Source organism: Tauraco erythrolophus, chromosome 17 (assembly GCF_009769465.1).
Source record: "Tauraco erythrolophus isolate bTauEry1 chromosome 17, bTauEry1.pri, whole genome shotgun sequence".
Taxonomy (NCBI): domain Eukaryota; kingdom Metazoa; phylum Chordata; class Aves; order Musophagiformes; family Musophagidae; genus Tauraco; species Tauraco erythrolophus.
The window spans coordinates 3,764,689-3,783,000 of NC_141481.1; the positions used below are offsets into that span (position 1 = coordinate 3,764,689).

Here is an 18,312-nt window from a genome sequence, read left to right on the forward strand (position 1 = left end):
CCTCAGAGGAGTTCCAAGGCTCCGTCACCTTTTCTGTCTCTGGCATCAGTAAGGACCGACATTGGTGGAAGTGTGACGAAACCCCGTGCTGGGCCATTTCCCAATGCATTTACACAGCTACTGCACCACCGTGGGGTGAATGACTAAACGCAACGGACACACTGGGAAGGAGATCGCGCTGGATGCTTGAGACAGCCGGCCTTGGTGAGGGCCGGGGAGGCCTGTCGCGCTGCTTGCACCGGGCCCGGCCGGCGGCTCTCGGTACTCACCGAGCCCCGCGGCGGCTCTGGCGGTCACGGCGCCCGCGCCACACCGCAGCGCAGAGCCGAGAATGGGCCTCCGGCGGGGTCGAGGCGCTCGCTGAGGGGCTGCACCCGCGCAGAGGCCGGCGGCGGGAGCGCTGGGCCGGGGCACCCCGAGCCCCTTCGCGGGGGCGGCTGCGCGGCTGCCCAGCGGGGGCGACATCTTCCCGCCCGGCCGCTGCTCCCTCCCGCTGAGGGCTGAGGCGGCCGAGGGCGGCGGCGGGCAGGGGCGCGACGCCTCAGGGGAGCCATTCACCTCCGCTTCGCCTTCCCCGGGCTCCCCGGCTCTCCGGGGGCGGGGCGGCCGCCCGCCGCGGCTGTCAGGCGAAGGGAGGGGAGGGCCGAGCGCCGCCCCGCCCGTCAGCCGCCGCTGGCCGGGCCCCGCGCGCCGATAGGCCTCCGCGCGGCGCCGCCCGGCCCCGCTATAAGGAGGCGCGGGCGAGGACGGAGCTGTCGCGCGCGCGGTGGCGTCGGTGGGTTCGCCGCGGGACGGTGTGCTTGGGGCCGGGACGGACGGTGAGCGCCGGGGACGGGGGGTGCGGCGGGACGGATCCCGGCGCGGGGCGGGGGGGTGTGGAGGCTCGGCCAGACGCCGTGCGGGGCCCGGCAGCTCGGGCGCGGGACGGGCCCGCCATGCCGCGAGCTGGGGCGGGGGTCGGCGAGGCGGGCGCGGGCCGCGTCTCGTCTCGGGGAGAGCCCCGTACCGGGGCAGGAGGCGGCGGGGGGGCCGCCTGTGCTTCCACCCCCGAGCGGGACCGCCCCTTCCCGGGCGCCGCCGCGGCGGAGCCGCTCTTTGTGTCTGCGGCGGCCCGGCGGGAGGGGTCCGCGCCCGGGCGGCGGTGGGCTCCGCTCCGGTCCTGCCTCGCTCCCGAGCGGTGCCGGGGCGCCCGAGGGGTGGCTCGGGGCTCCCTCGGCGGGATCCAGCCGGCGCGACGGCTCCGCTCCGTCCTCCCGAGCGGTCCGAGCCGCCCGCCCGGGAGTTCGGCCGCCTTCCCACGACGCGGTTGCAGCCGCCGCTGTCGCCCGCAGTCACAAGGCGATGCCTCACGGCTCGGCGGCGGCAGCGCGGGCCGTGCCCGCCGCCAGCCCGGCTCCTCTGGGCCAAAGAGGCTCATCGCCGCCAAGCTCAGTGCGAGAAGGTGGGTGTGTGCTGCAGAACAAGTCCAAACTGACCATTACGTTGACGTCCTAGGAGTTCATGGTAAGACGAGTTGTTCAAAATGGGTCTTGTTCCTTCCTTTGAGCATCTGCAGTGCACCGTGTTGTCTCGTGCTCTTCATTTTCCTGACGTGAATGCAGGTGTAGGCATCTGTCAGTAGATGTTGCTTTTGAATATACCTGAAGAACTCGGAACAACTTGTAAGATTCTTGCCTGGATTAGCAGGTAGGTGAAACAGTATCGGATTTTCTTTCCCTGACTGCTGTACGAGAAACTAATGGTTAGATGTCATTATGTAACTCTAGCAAGCCAAGAGCAAAAGGGACTGGGGATGCAAAGCATCTAGAGACCAATGCGATCCCTCTCCACAGGGGAGGAGCGAGGAGGAAGACTTGCCAGACAAGATCCAAAACCAGTGTGACCTTCCCTTTTCTAATAAGGTGATTCTGAAACTGAGTAGAGGACTCCTAGCCTGAGCTCTTGAGCTACTTGGTACAGGTATGTGATAGACTTTTGGAGTACTTGCAGTCTGAAGATTTGAGCTGAGTATAGAAATTGCTTGAATATCAGAAACCTATGGGTGCTATCTAGCTGCTGTTAAACAAAGACATTAAAAAAACCCAAACCACACATTTGGAGAACTACGTTGAATGTGTAAGTAGAAAAAGCTTTTTTTATCAGCAAACTTAATGTTGCCATCTCAGCAATTTTGCTAATATATCAAGAATTAAGCTATGCTACAGGATACACACAGCATGTTACTTCTGATAATTGAATGTCAGAAGTGACCCTGTTACCTTATCATGATGGACCTCATTAGAGCTCCATGCGGATGTGACACTGACAAATATAAATCTAGAGTGTGACAAATGCTTTGCCAGCCATGCAATTGCCTCTGAAGCAAACATGGTCTTAACATTAGAAACTGCTTCTAGTTCTGCATAAACTGGCTGACTTGCCTGATGGACAGTTACAGCGTAAACCGGTTTCATTTGCTATGCTGCTGAGGAGGTCTACCTACCCTTGCAATTGTGTCACTGTATGGGAAACTTTACCTAGACTGCTGTTCTCCCTTCTCTTCATCTTGCTGTCTTTTGTAAAATATTAACTTCTGTATGGTTTAGCTTAGTGTAAAGCTTTAACATTGATTCTTGATTAAGTGTAAGGTATTACTACACCTCATGCGGAAACTAACTGCTGTTCCAGTCAATGCTGTTAAGTACCAGTTTTTGTTCTAGTGTTTCTAACAGTTCCTTGAATGCTAAGTTGTTGGAAGACTGTCCATAACTAATTAGCCACAGAAAAGCCTTTTTTAGCTGCCTTGCCTGTTCTTTTATTCCCTGTCACAAATGTAATAAGGGTTAGGAGGAGATGATTTGTATTGAAGGCTTCTACTAAGCTCCTAGCTTCTAAAATAGCCTCTGGCCGAGCCCCAGTTTGTGCGAGGTAACTTAGCTTTAGTAGAAATAGGTGGCGTTAACTGGAGTTAATTATAAGAATAACAGTGATACCACTTTTTTGGAGTGGTGAAGCCGGAGCACTCTTGTATTGTAAAGGCCTGACTCTATGGCTGGGTAGTGTGGGTGCTGTATGTGCTTGTGTGCCAGTGGTAGAATTACAGTTCTGATTTCCCCAGAGGGTTTTCCCCTCATCTTCCATTGGCAGTAAGGAAGCTCTTGCGATGAGTATGCAGCATTCTTCAAAAGTAATCTTACTGGCACATACAGGAAAGAGCATTTTTCACAATTAGCTGCTGGTACTCTGTCTCTTAAAGGTCTTAACATAGAGGCTTTTTAACTAAGCAGTCATTTTTTAAAAAAAATTTTTATTCTGAAGGTCACTCTGGTAGCTTTATTCTCATTTCCTTTGCCCTGCCCTATCCAACTTACTTTAGGTGAAATCCTGTAGTAGAAAGTATACCCTCCCACCCCAAACCCCAAAGACTTAATACTTGCATCTTAAACGTAACTGCTTGAGGACTTGGGTATATTTGAGTGAACTATAGTAGATTTGCCTTTGAAGCCTCTTCCTATAGCTTTGTCTTCTATGGTAGCAGTATTTCTTTTCAGAAGCATGCCTGCAGGCATTAACAATGGCAAACGTAGCAACAGAATGCCTATAATCATGAAAAAAATGAGTTTGGAAACTAATGCCAGCCTTGCATTGAATTTGTCCCCTAGCAGCCTTCTGCAATTTAAACTGCCGTTCTGTTTGTCCTTTACTTACAGCTTCTGAATTGGATAATAAAACTTCACAAATGAAGTTCTGAGTAGAAGCTGGTATTAGGCAAAAAAGAAAAGCAGTTATTTATGGAAAAATGGTTTATAGCTGTTTTCACTGCTTGATTGCTGTAAGAAGTGCGAGAGGCTATTTGCAGTTTGCACCAGTGAATCTAACTAATCTTGCTAATGAGTAAATATGCTTAGATGCTTGCTTTGATAGCAAGTGTGGTGGGAAGGGATACAGCACTAGAAGAGCCACAAGTATATATGGATGGTGTTAGCAATGCCTTTGAAGATCGGGAATTTACAGCTTTTAATATCTTACAGTAGAAGTGATGAATCAAAGTAGTTCTTCTCCTGGTATGCTCATGGGCTTTTTAGCTCAGGTATGCTTTAAGGGAAAAGTGAGCCTGAAAGCTAGTTGTAATCTCCTTTAGATCAATTTAAGGGGATCTACAGAATGCAGTAATTCTCCCATCAGAAGTAGAGTCTGAAGACAGCTAAATCTTGATTTCCATCAGTTGCTGGTGTAAAGAATAGTGAGGTTGGAATTCTGCATCTAGAAAACAACTCAGAAACCAAAGGCCTCTCTGGTAGTTCTTACCAGTATAGTTAAACCATGCAAATGTACTGTGCTAAGGATAGAATTAAGGCTGCAGAAGAGCTTTAGCTATAGGTATACAGTGACCTGAAGCCAGAAAAATAGCAGCATGAGCTAGCAACAACACTGTAGCTTTCAGTGCCAGAACACTGCAGGTGTTTGAAGCAAAACTATTCACGCTAATAAAATAACAGTGCTACCATCCCAGTTACTATCATGCACCATTAACTGGCTGTTTGCCAACATAAATATCTACAGATGCTTAATACCTGACTTTATATAGGGTGCTGGCTCCAGACTCCTTGAGTGGGAAGGAGAAGAGGATATGCCTGCAGAAGGAATGACTTCTACACTTTACCTTTATTTCACTGAGAAGTGGAATTGAAGTGCTTTGAGAAAGTGACCTCGAATTTCACCTAGTTGTCCTTTCCTAGAAGGCTAATGTCCGTGGAATAATCCTTCCAAAGAGATGTAGGCTTGTTTTCTCTTACTCCTTTTAGCATTAACTATGATATGGTGCAAAGATGTGAGGAGCTTTCCAAATAGAAGCTAGAAAGGGCTTCTTGATGCAACCTGATTATCTTGACAGTATTAATGTGAAATTATGCTTGTTTCTCTGCCTAGAGAAAGGGAATTTACTGAGCAGTACATCCAGAGGAAGTTGTGCTCTTTTCTGTCCCAGAGTTCAAACTGATGCAGATCCTTTGAATCTTTAATCAAATCAAAAAGCATTCAGAATTTTAAAGGTAAGAGCCTATGGATTTGGCCAGGAAAGATCTTTAAGAGGAATCTGCAGTTGCTGTGTTGTACTCAAATTTGGACCGGAAATTGTTTAATAAGGATAAATCAGTCTCATGCATCCTAGAGGTCCTAGTTATCCATTTCTGACAATTCCTACCTTGCTGTATCAAAGCAAAATCACTTGAGACACAGGAAAGCCTAACCCGGCTAGAAGTAACTTTCTAGTGTAAACAGGGTGAGTGCTCATGTATAACATCCTGCCTCAAGAACAGGTCCTGCAACATTCTGTTCTATCTACTACTGTTAACATCGCAGTTGTCTTAAAGAGCTCTTCTAGTTAGTTGGTGGTAAGAAATACAAATGACCCCTTAGACTGTAAGGATGAGTCTGATATTCTTCTTCATTGTGTGTAAAGTTAGGAGTGAGACTTCTATGATCTGTTAAATCTGTCCTTTTGTAAAGGATTCATGTGAATTTATTCTAGAAGGAGCTGTCATGACTAAGCTGAGTTGACTTGCTAGAGCAGAGGATAAAGAAACAAAGCTGTCATACCTAAAGTAATCAGCATGTTCTCCCTGGCCAGCTCTGCACCTTGAAATTCTCTACTTATGATCCTGACTGGCACTTGCTGTAGAACTTTATATATTCTAGAAGCAGAAGAGGGCTTAATGTGGACATGCAGTGCCTGCATGAGAAGCGAGGTAAGCCATCTTTTATGCTAATGCTGTACTGTTGTGGCGAGATCAAACAGTGCTGCAGTTCAGACATGCCCTGAGGAAAACAAACTACATGAAAGTCACTCTTAATCACCCTCAGCTGATCACCCTGTGTTGAATAAGCATTGCAGAAGTGAGATGATCATGACAAAAATCATACACCTCTCCAGCTGCAGTGGGCATATAGCTCTGCTGAGGGTGTGTGGTGTGGTTAGTTTTGTCTTGCTTTTCTTACTTGGCTGGTTCTATCAGGTACACTACAAGCTATTGGTTGCTGTAGTTAACAGGGCTGGGAATGTAGCCAGACCATGTGTAAGTTAGTTATGGGACACTGGACCCCAATGACACTCATGCTGAACTTAGTGGACATGTCCTTGCTGAAATGGTTATGTGGCAGTGTGCATAAGTCTGCCATTTCATGAGATGTTGGGGAATGAACTTATGTCTTTAGCTTGAGTTCTGTTGGTAAAGATACTGCACTGTAGGTGCTTTGACTTTCATGGTGAAAAGCTGGTGAGAATTAGAATCATAGAATCATAGAATGGTTAGGGCTGGAAGGGACCTTCAAAGGTCATCTAGTCCAACCCCCCTGCAAGGAACAGGGATATCTCCAACTAGATCAGGTTGCTCAGGGCCTCATCCAACCTGACCTTGAACGTCTCTAGGGATAGAGCATCCACCACCTCTCTGGGCAACCTGTTCCAGTGTTCTACAGCTCTCATGGTAAAAAATTTTTTCCTAATATCCAACCTGAATCTACCTCCCTCTATTTTAAAACCATTACCCCTTGTCCTATCACAACTGGCCCTCCTGAACAGCCTCTCCCCATCTTTCTTGTAGGCCCCCTTGAGGTACTGGAAGACCGCTATAAGGTCACCCCGGAGCCTCCTCTTCTCCAGGCTGAACAGCCCCAACTCTTTCAGCCTGTCCTCATAGGAAAGGTGCTCCAGCCCTCTTATCATCTTCATGGCCCTCCTCTGGACCCTCTCCAACTGGTCCATGTCCTTCTTATGCTGGGGACTCCAGAACTGGACGCAATACTCCAAGTGAGGTCTCGCGAGGGCAGAGTAGAGGGGGAGAATCACCTCTCTCGACCTGCTGGCCATGCTCCTCTTGATGCAGCCCAGGATGCGGTTGGCCTTCTGGGCCGCAAGAGCACATTGCCAGCTCATATTGAGCTTCTCGTCCACCAATTCAAATGCAGTGATAATGCTCACAATAACCTAACGGTTCTGGCTCAGGGTTGGTTAAGACTGACCTCTCCTGAGAGGTCTGTATGAAGATGCTGCTGTTGCAGCTGAGACTGCAACAAAGATGGTGAGGAAGCGCCCTTCCTGAGAAGATATGCTGCCCTCAATAGACTGGCACTTAGGGCAGCCAGAAGATAACTCCTGTTACTCCGTTGCCAGTCAGTGGCTACCTCCCTGCTGAAATGCAGACACTGCTGTTCTGCTCTTGCAGCTGACCTTAGAACCACTAGGGACTGTTTCTGTTGTATCTGAACCTGTTGTATTGAGCCCTACTCTGATTCCTACAGCAGTATGGAGGTCAGATGTTCCTGAGCAGGACTGGCTCTGGCCTCTACTAAAATCTTCCATGAGTTCCTGTCCTGTTAAAGAGCATGGGTAGCAGGAAAGAAAAGGTAATGAATGACTGCCTTGTGTGCCAGTTCAAGTGGAAGAATGCAATGCTACCAACTTGGTAAACAATAACTTCAAAATTTGAGGTGAAGCTCACATGACCCCTTAGTGGTGTCAATTTAGAAGTGGAAGTAGCAGAAGATATTCCTTGTATATTTTTGTCCCACTGAAGCTCTGCACCAGACTAAAGTCTCAGAGCATCTCCTCTCTCCCATTTTCCTGCCTGCTACCTCTGTTCCAATTTCGGCTGCAGTCCTAACACTACCTTGCTCTTGTGGTTTGAAAGCCACTAAGAGAAGCTTAAAATAATCTCCTTGTGTTTTGTTAGTCTGCAATAAATCCAGCTCTACCTGCTTCTTATGAAAAAGGCATATAAAGCCGCATCTGTGGATCTATCAGCTTAATTACCATGTAGTCAAGCCACCTAAACAGACCAGTGTTATGGACAGGCTTATAGTAATGCATTAGCATTGCCATTAGCTTTGCAATTAACTTACCAATCCTGGAACTGTTAGTATGTAAGAAGGATGTTTGTAAATTAGATCCTAAAAAGAGCCAGACTTCTAACTCTCAAATGTACTGTTTCTGTAGGATTCCTTTAGGAAGACTAAAGGTAGCTGAATTAGTACCTTTTTCATGGATTTGAGAGCTCAACCATGATTTAGCATTTGTATTAAATCTCTCTATATTAAACTGTGTAACTTCCATACAGTCTATTCTGTGTCTTGTATCATGTTCTGTCTCTTAGTAAAAATTGTTACATCTTAGCAGGCTGACCATGTGCTATCTTGACAAGCATCTCAAGAGTTGAAGTAAGTTAAGCTTTTACTTGATTCAGTTTGATGTAGAAACCTGCATCTTCAAAGGCAGTTTGTTGGAGAAATAGCTTAAAATGACTAAGAACTGTAGGAGTGTGAGAAGCTTAAAGCACTGAGTGCAAGAGGGTCATGTGCCACTGTGAAGGATACCAACCATGAATATAATGTTGCTGAATATGGTAAACTGCACAACTTCATGAAGTGTCTATTTTTTCCACTGCAGGAGTTTGAAGATGCAGCAAGCCTAATAGTGAAGACAAAAGAATCTCCTTAAAGAAGCTGGACAATCAGAAATATTGACCATGTCTATTACGGATCATAGTCCCACCACTGGAGTGGTGACTGTTATTGTTATTTTGATTGCTATTGCAGCTCTTGGCGCCTTGATACTGGGCTGCTGGTGTTACCTGCGTCTGCAGAGGATCAGCCAGTCTGAAGATGAAGAAAGCATTGTGGGCGAAGGAGAAACCAAAGAGCCCTTCCTTCTGGTGCAGTACTCTGCTAAAGGACCTTGTGTAGAAAGGAAATCTAAGCTAACTCCAAATGGCACAGAAGCACATAGCTAACTTGGAGCAACACATGTATATGGACTATGCTTATGGTATGTGTAACCAGCAGAGGAAGCTCAATACTGTGAAGAACCTGGTCACATGCACACTACTCATCAAAAAAAAACCTGTTGAGGATTAAATAAGCCTTGTTTGCAACTGCATGCACTGAGAAGTTGCACTTTGCATCAACTGTGTATCCTAATTCCTCTATGACAGGAGCTGACTCACCTGGCATAATGTCCATTGCTGGCAATGGACACAGGGATATATTGGTGTGAAGAGACTACTTACTAGTGTTTTTTGTTACTTGAATGTTTAGCTGAGCCTATTTTGATGGAGCTACTACTGTAATGTGAACTACTTTACAACTGTGAACTGTAAATAGGCTGCCAGAAGCTCTCTGCTTTGTGTTCCACAACATATGGAAATAAGATGATGCAACTGTACATAACACACAAGGGGACTTCTGAACTACAACTGTAGATGGGATTTCAGACCTTCAGAACCAAATCTGCAGTTAAAGCTTGCTTCTGCTACTGACTTGAGTGCACAGCCATAAAGTCAGAACTCTTAACAGTTTATTGGATTGAAGCGAAACACTTTATTTGGAAAGAAGGTTTAAGCCTTCAGTAACATGTTGAGGGAAGAAACACAGGAGCTACAAAAAAGGAAATGATTTCTTTTAGTTGCAGCTGGGTAGGTTAAGCTGCTAGAACAGAGTTCTCCAACTATGTAGCTACTGCAAGGAAACTGCCATTTTGATAGGATTTCAACCTGGGAACTAATGATGGATACTGAACCCTCAAGGATAGTCCAGAAGGTTTCCAGGAGTTTGAAATGGCAGTAGAGCAGGCTTTTCTCTTCTGTAGGTCTGCATGCTGAAACGGCAGAAGTGGTTACTTATTAAAACAGGCGTAAGTGCAACTAGTATAAAATTTTCCTAGAATTCCTGTGTGTGTACCTAGCAGTTAGGGTATATGTTAACAGCCTGTTGTAAAAAGGCATTTTAGTCTACAAAGTCAGCTACAGAATTCAGTTAATGTATCTTGTAGATAATGCTCTTGATTTAATTGTACTGCTACAAGATAAGTTTCAGTCTTTCCTACAAAACCAAATGTTGATATGGGGAAGGGAGATTACTGGTCAGTTTATAAAAGTTTTTAGCTAGTGATGGTGGAAGGGATGTCCCTATTTGGAAGGATTTCTTCTCCTGCTCTGTGCTATGGTTCAGCTATAGGAACTGTAAGAAGATGTGTTAAAGGGGGAGTTCTGGACCTCAAACGTCTGGGGGGCATGAGAGGGGAGTGGAGAAGGAACAACACTGAGCCACTAATTGCAGCTTATATATTCTAAAACTCTTAGGGTAGGCACACATGCTTTGAGGCCAATGATCTGATTTTGATGACTTTATACATAGCTTCCTTTGCCTACTGTAGTTTTTAAACACTTAATTGCCTAGGAGATAAAAAGCTACTGTAAGTCTGTTCCCTGAGATAAAATTAAGTCCAAGTTCTTCAGCTCTATAGGAAGCATTAGACTTGCTTCTTGTACCTGTACATATGGAATAACTAAGTAACCTTGCTTGTGAATTGTAACTATATGCAAGACAATTATGGCCTAGACAAAGTTGTCTAGTCTTGTCCCTTTCTTCTACAGTAAAATGTTGACTTGCATTTTTAGTGCTACATTTGCTTTTTTTCATAATTGAAGGCTATAATTTGAAGCAAAAGTAATGCTATCAGAAGCAAAAAGCTCCTGCTGCTGCCTCTTGAGAAGAACATGAGGTACAGCTGATAGAGGGCTGTTCTTATCCTGGCACATGCTTTTTTTTTTTTTTTTGAGATACTAGTCTCATGAGACTTCCATGTATAGCCAGACCCATACACTTAAACTGCTGTGTTCTAGACCTCTTACAAATCAAGGAGAGAAGGATTAATTCATTAAGACTTTCTTTAGTTTTCAGTAGAGAACAGTTCACACATGGCTCTTGCAGGTTTCAAGACAGTCAGATAACTGGTATACAAACATGATATAAAATGCTGAAGTTCCTGAACAGAATAGTTGTAGCAAGATGACTTTATCCCTTCAAGTTTACTGATTACACAGATGAAGTATCTCTATTTTAATTCAGCAAGGAGAATGCAGCGTAAAAGGCAAACTTAAGTTACAGGAAAGTACAAATCACAGGTCTACTTCATCTTCTAGCAGCTGTAAAAGAAAGCCAGTGATGAATAACTGGTCCTTAATCAGAGGTGCTTCACACTGCTGCCCCTAAGTATCAGCATCTTTAAATTAAATGGATAGATGTTTGCAAGACAGTGCAATAGTAAAGTGCAGAAAGTGTTTTCCATTCTCCTCTTCTCTTTAGATGTGGGTATCTAATAAGTTGTTCAAGTATACAAAAATATTCCATTTGATTTTTCTTTTTCTAGATTGTGCGGGGAAAAAGTCTTTTATTTACAATGAATTTCAATAAAATTTGCATAAATACCTACCCAATACTGCATCATTTGACTTTGTGTAAGCAATCATTCTGTCCTGTTTCCACTACTGTGCTCTGTCTCTATGTCACCCATATTATCAATCCTTTTTTCCTCTAATGTGGCAGTAGCTGTTGAAACTGATACATCATTATCTTCAGAAAGTGTTTGCTCTGACTGAAGGGATTCTTTCATTTCATCTTTGCTCTGTAGCTTGCCTTCCCTTGATGCTACCAGGATTCTCAGTAAAGTATTCTCTTTAAGGAGGTTTTCTGATGCATCAGCTAATTCTTGAAGCTTTTCAGCCATTTCTAGTAATTCTTGATTCTTCTGGTCATATGTGGCCTGTAACTGCTCACTGTGGAGCTGTAGAGTCTTGTGCTGCTTTTCCAGTGTGTGTTTTTGCTGCTGTAGTCTATATTCCTCTCTCCTAGCTTCGGAAAGCTGTGCTTCAAGCTGGTCATGGGCCTGATGAAGGGCACTGATTTCTGATCTTAACTTCTGAATTTCTCTCTCTAAGTGGGAGATGTGTCTTTGCTGTAGAACTGTTTCTTTATGTAGGCATTCTTTGGTACAGGGCTCTGATGAAGACAGACTTGAATGATGTAAAATAAATTTAAGGAGATTAGGAAGGTTAACTGAAAAGTCTTCAGGGAACTTCACACTTTGTTCCTTCCTAGAAAGACATAAGTTAAATATTAAAACATTCAGGTAGGTAAGCAATGATAATTTTATCTAAGCATCTGCTGTTCAACTTGATATCTTGTGTTTTAATCAAGAATGGTTAATATAGCAGCTAAGAGAAACTTGAACTCATGTAACAAAGATAGAGCACACAGTACTTTCTTTTGATGAACCCTTTAACCTGTATTCCAGTCTGGGTGCTGTAAGCATATCTGCACTGGATTAGTATTTGTGTGAGAGCAAAATTTTCAGGAAACAAATTTTACTCTTAAAAAAAAAAATCCCAATTATAAGTTATGAGCTTGAAGTACATATGGTAGCATCACTGTTGGGCAGGTATGATCAGAGTATATTGACATTAACATTTGTTAACAAGTTGAAGGAGAGCATATTAGCGCTCCTAATTCCACATACATTGTTAGAAGTTAAATCCAGATGTATAAAGCTGTCTGATGGGAAATGACTATTTTGAGCCTGTATATGTTATCCTAGAAGAAGTAGCTTAATGTGTTCCAACATCAGAAGGGTATTGCAAGGAGCAGAAAAGCACAGTTTGTGTTTAAACAGTAAGCAGTCACCTCACTCAGAAGCAAGTCCCTTTTGCTGTCAAAAAACCCCAAATCTTTCTGCTTGTTCTTCTTACTTCTGTCTTTATACCACTGAGGTGATCAAGGAGGCAAACCAAACAAGTTTTGGGGGTTTTAGTTGTTTTTTCCTGAAGTTCATTATATGGCTGTGAATACTAAGCCTTCAGCCTTTGCCAGTCAGAAGCATATTCTCTCTTTCATTAGGGAGCCATCAAAATAGAGAAGACAAGCTCAGTTTACTTCCCTTTCATTGCCAAATTCATAACCAGATTAATGGTATGTAGCATACATTCAGAGATGGGTTAATTACACAAGGTCAGAAAAAGGACATAGGATAAACCTAAACAAAAGTTATTCCAAAGCAAGAAAGCCAGATGCAAGTACAATGCCTAATGCCTCACAGTTTACCCTTTCTGCTCCTGTACAACACACACCATGGACAACTACATGTGTGATATTATGTTTCTGAATTGCTTATACTGTGCATCTGGAACAGGGGAGTTATTCAGTTAGCAATTACAGTTGCCTCAAAAATGCTCATTAGCATATGAGATATAAACATATGCTGATTTCATTTACTGAGAACTACTTACTCTATTTCAGGTAGAAGACAGATACCAATTTTATCAATAATTCAAGAGACTTCAGCCAGATGGGACTCCTGTTCATTAAAATTAAGCTATTTCTGGAAGTGTAAGCAACATGATTTTTCTTCCTCTGCAGACCTCTGGTGATCAACCAAGTTACTCTTGGAATTACCATAAGCAGTTTCTCAGCTGACAATCAGCTCACATCCAAGTTTAATGAGTCATGACATGATTTAGGCAAAAAATAGTCTACACTAAGACAAAACTGACTCATCGTACAGTGGTAGTATTTTACTATGTCATCATCCATTCTTCATGCTCAAAAACACAATATGTATCAGAAAAGCTAAAAAGGCTATTTAAAGCAAAAAGCAAACAAAAATATTAACAGCATGTGGTGAAAAGAAATGAAGAACAGAGTTAATTTGCAAAAATTGTCTCATATGGCAAAGGCATAAGGAGCTGCACAGAAAGCCTTTGAGGCACCTTTATATCCAAAATTAATATATGACTACTCTAGTAGTGCTACTGGTACTACAAATACTATCGAAACCTAATTTTCTTCATTACCTAGATGCAGCAAAATGTAAAATACACTGGAGAGGAAAAGCAGGAGAGAAAACAATGATTGGAGGTAAGGTACCTTTATGAAACCAGTTGGAACATTACAACAAGAATCTTACTAAAACTATTAAGTCTGTCACTCCAAAGACAGTCTAGAGCTGCTTTATAAAACAGACCAAGGCAAAATGAGTATCTATGAAAAGAAATAAGGAACACCAAGCTTTGTAGTAACACAGGAAGATGGTGAGTATTAGAGGAAGCTTCACTTACCATAATTGTTTTACTGCTCTAAAACCTGCTTGAGCTATGCTTTAAAATAATACAAGAAAAACCTTTTCATCGTGTTACGCATGACACTTGCTGTCCCCTAGAAGGCATGGTTCTGCAAACTAGATCCTTGTTCAAAAGTGGGAGGGAAAGTCACTTGACTCAAGTTTCCAAACAGTATGTTAAGGCTCATTAACTGGAACAGTGGTCTTAAAAGAGTAGCCACTACAATACTTGGCAATGTTTCTAACTTTTTCCAGCCCTAAAATTAATCACATTAGTACTCCAATAGTTGTTAATATGGTTACATCTAGTAGATCTTCAGATTATGCCACTTGACCTAAAAGAGCAGAAGCCAACAGCATACTACTCCTACTACTCGTCTCAATTGTCAACAGCACCTCATGAAACACGTGGCTCATCTCAACTAAAATTCAGACTACTCATCTTTAAACCGGCAGGTCCTTGGCTGGTAGCCACTCAAGCCAGCCAGAACTAATGGACTGTGCAACTTGAGAGATGAAGAGTCTGAATGCTGGAAAATGTGCAAAACTGAGACCCAGTGGAATCTGCAGAACTTGACAGGTAACTGGATTGGGGTATTGGCACTGAAGACTGCAGCTTTTGCTAAGCAGTGGACAAAGGAAACACTGCCTTTATGTAGACAGGTACACTCCCTGGAACTACTCCAGCTGAATTCCTGCTCAATTAACCTAAGGAACAGAAAAAGACTCGAATTGAGCTGGAGGAACGTGGCAGAGAGCCTGATCTGAGGCTGATTTGCAAGGCTTACTGCACAAAGTAGGGGAGATCATGAGTTGGAAGTTGGAGTGACTCAGAACTGATATAAATGAAACTATTTCTGTACTGAATTAAAACATGACTTCAGAATTGCCAAACTTAAGGCAGGGGTTTAAAGATTTTGTGGTAGGTAACATTGCACCATACCAACAGTCTGAATTACCATTTGCTGATGACAGAGTTCTCGAGGGAGAAGGGTGGAAATCCACACTTTTATTTTACATTGCAAAGAGACAGGTATTTATTATCGTGCTTGTTTTAATTTGCTTTCTATAAAAACTGTAATTATGTAAGATTGAGTATTAATCTTTTATAAAAGAAAACCAAAACCCAAGGTCAATCAAGTCTAATGCATAGGGCATACATGTAACACCAAAAACATATCTGAAACAATAAACTGAACACTTCCAAAAGCTTGTGGATCTCTTGCACCTAATGTTCCTTTCCTGTTCCTCAGCCTATGAGAGGCTGGATACACCTGCACTGGGTGTACTGGCACAAAGCAGAAATGACACACAGGTTTGACACTGGATTTCAGAATTTCTCCCTCCTGCTGAGGAAAAGCAGGATTCAGGACCCTTATATGCCATTGCAGGTCCCATCCCAGTCCTAAATGTACTCTCCTGCCTTTTAACATCCCTAACTTCAGAGTTCCTTTTTTTTCCTGACTCACGCTTTCTGCCTTTCTCTACTCCACCCTCCTTTGTCTTGCTTTTTTTTTTGTTCACCCACTCATGAATCAATTCCCTTTCTCCAACTCAGGTTTCTTTCATCACCCTAGAAATCATTCTCAATCCTAGTTGTCTCCTTGATACTACAGTTCCCTGTCCGATACTCTTATTTCTTGGCTCTTTCCCCAAGGTCTTGTTTGCTGTATATAGTTTCACTTCAACACCATGTACACCTTGTTTTACTGCTAATCTCCTTTGGATATTTTTCTCTGCAGGTGTTAAACTGCTACTGAATCTTCATTTGTTTTCTGTTTTAAAGAAATAAGGCAAGGCTTCTAGAATGCCAACAAATCTGCTGCTACTTTTCTCCTGTGAAAAATACAGCACTTGTTACTGAGTCAGAATGAAAACCAAAACATTTTCGCAATATACACAAAGTCCCATGATGTAATTCTATAGTATCTGTAAAAGCAATGCTGTGTAATTATTTTTTTTTTAATTACTGCTAAAAAAATTTAGTCAATAGCATTAAGGACACTACTGGCAACATACCTGCATTATTTCAACAAGAAAATTTTTAGAACTTTGAAAACATGTATTTATGCCCATGTGAAATACTGAAGTAATAAGTGTTGTTTTAAGAAAGAAAAAAGATATTTCAATAGCCACACTGTTAGTTTAAAAAGGAAGTTCTTGCATGAAATAACTTTACTTTCAAGCATGGCTTTCACTTGAAGACTGTATCATACCATTTGAAATAGTCATAGTTTAATTTTTTTTTTAAAATCTTGTATTTAAGAAACCTTGCAGTAGAATAACTCAATAAAACCCCTGAAGTATTTGTAATAGATTTTCCAGTTTTCTAGCCATGCCACATGACAATCTTCCAGAAACTTTTATATAATTTCCAAACAATTTTGAGAATGTTTTCATTTTAAGTACGTTTTCTTACAGTGTCATACTTCTGCTTCTTCAACTACCTTTCTTCACTCCATCCTATATTCTCTTTCTACTTGATCATAACATTCACAATGGTCATTTGGGATTTTTTTGCTTCATATTCTTTTATGATAACACAATGATGTCGCCAAACAAGACTAATGCTATCACAAAAGCAGGAAAAAGAAAATAATTCTATATTCTGGTTTTATCAGGAATGAAAACACCTCTTATTTAATGTACATTTTATACATTGAAATTTAGTTTAATATGAAACTCCTTTCAATACAAAAGGGAACATAGCTGACATAAATGAAATACAAAACTGTAACCCTATTTTTACTAAATAAAGACAAGAAATGAGCAATCTCTCTATATAATGCCATTCCTACACTACGCAAAATCAGAGATTTTGCTTTAGGTATTAGTATCTCCTTTAGAAAGCTTATAAAGGCCAGAAATATTTCAAGTCATTCTCTCTGCTGTTGTTAGACTAGCTCTGAGCTGATCACTTCCATGGTTTATGCAGGTTGCCAAAGAATCCAATATCCAAAATACAGAACAGCTAGACACACATCCATTCCCCTCAAAAGCCAAACACCAGGACAATGAGAGAAATGCAACGTGAAAGAACTTCCGTTTGAGCAATGAACACAGTAAGGTCCCTCTGATAACGTTACATTTATTCTACCACATAGGAGTGAAGGAAAAATAAAGATTCATAGATTAGGACCACTACAATATTTCCAAAGGATGCATAAGGCATCCTTTCATACTATCTGCCTTTTTTTTTTTAAAGACAAATTTTTCACTTTAAAAACATGTAACAATCTATCTCCTCTCCCTCTAATGTCAGGATTGTTAGTTTTTCCTTCTCTTAAACAAGACTAAGCTTGGGCTAGTTTACTTACTCTCCATCTGTGCTTATTTTTTAATTTTTCTTCATTAAAAACATAGCAAGCAAATCCTTGCATTTTACTGCAGGAATCCATTACAATATTCCTTGAGATCTCTCTTAGTTTGTATAATTAGAAGTGATTAGATACAAGTTGCACTAGATCTACCTTTGCACCATCTCCGTAATTTCTCCTCCCGTTCCCTGTCCTGTAGTCACTCAATTTACTTGCATAATGTTAAAATAATAAATACAACCAAATAATATGGAAAATTAACTGAAGAATAAGGTTAGTAATGCCACTGTTCATAAATAAAGACCTACGAAAAATTAAATAAAGACCTACGAAAAATTAAATAATGACCTTTGGAGAGAACATTCACTATCTGCATACCACAGCTATCTGCGTCTTTTTTTTTTTTTGTGTGTGTGTGTGTGGTTTTTGTTTGTTTTGTTTTGTTTTTAAATTAGAATATGCATAAAGTAAGAGTGCATATATGGAAATAAATTGGTTTGGCTTTTTTCTCTACTCAGACATGTAACCAGATAATTATTATAATTTAGTAAAACAAAGTTAAAAACACACAGGGAAAATTATTACATTACCTCCAATGAGGAAAAAATAAAATGGTTGGAAGACGGTCTGTCATAAATTCCCATGGAAGGTCATTGCGAGTTATATCAATTCTGTTAAGAAAAGACACAGTGATGAAGAAAACAGGCAGATGAACAATCTGTATTTTCTCGTAAAATGTCATTTTAGAGATTGAGAAGAAGGAAATGCAATTATCTGTGAAAGTAAGCCTAAATACGGTATGTCAAAAATACGTTGTGCATGTAAGTCAACAGAATTAATTACCAATATTCAAGATGATGAATCTCAGTTTAACAAATATCTGGGGAGGGTTCTAGAAAAATATGTACAGTGTTCTGGCTGTTCTCACTTACAATTAAATCACACAGTCACTCATCATGTACACATCCTCATTATGCACACACCTTCCTTCTCTGAAACAGACCTGTCTAACAGTTTCACGAGACTGAAGTTTCTTCTATTCATTAATCTTTGCACCACTTGTTTTGCTTT

General features: G+C 42.0%; 2 protein-coding genes across 5 annotated transcripts in view; one reads left to right on the forward strand and one right to left on the reverse strand.

Moving 5' to 3' along the window:
* The first annotated feature begins 785 nt into the window (after positions 1 to 785).
* Positions 786 to 11,242, forward strand: SNN (stannin). Of its 3 annotated transcripts, XM_086622266.1 has the most exons (4): positions 1,405 to 1,959; positions 4,909 to 5,030; positions 5,609 to 5,726; positions 8,423 to 11,242. In XM_086622266.1, exon 4 carries the CDS (start codon positions 8,502 to 8,504, stop codon positions 8,763 to 8,765), a length of 264 nt encoding a protein of 87 aa, XP_086478392.1. In that variant the 5' UTR covers positions 1,405 to 1,959; positions 4,909 to 5,030; positions 5,609 to 5,726; positions 8,423 to 8,501; the 3' UTR covers positions 8,766 to 11,242. The 3 variants fall into 3 exon arrangements, with proteins under 3 accessions (XP_086478393.1, XP_086478392.1, XP_086478394.1); XM_086622267.1 differs by lacking the exons at positions 4,909 to 5,030; positions 5,609 to 5,726 and adding an exon at positions 786 to 818 and having other exon boundaries at positions 1,833 to 1,959; XM_086622268.1 differs by lacking the exons at positions 1,405 to 1,959; positions 4,909 to 5,030 and having other exon boundaries at positions 5,497 to 5,726.
* Positions 11,243 to 11,260: 18 nt separating this feature from the next.
* TXNDC11 (thioredoxin domain containing 11) overlaps positions 11,261 to 18,312 on the reverse strand; it is a 32,968-nt gene continuing 25,916 nt past the window's right edge. For both annotated transcript variants that reach the window (XM_086622265.1, XM_086622264.1), the window contains 2 exons: positions 17,832 to 17,912; positions 11,261 to 11,906 (listed from right to left, as the gene is read on the reverse strand). In XM_086622265.1, the coding sequence (XP_086478391.1) occupies positions 11,279 to 11,906; positions 17,832 to 17,912 (709 nt within the window). In that variant the 3' untranslated portion in view covers positions 11,261 to 11,278. The remainder of the gene's footprint in view (positions 11,907 to 17,831; positions 17,913 to 18,312) is intronic.

Bases quoted from the DNA above. Each gene is read 5' to 3' on its own strand.
- SNN (XM_086622267.1), top strand. From the start codon at position 8,502: ATGTCTATTACGGATCATAGTCCCACCACTGGAGTGGTGACTGTTATT.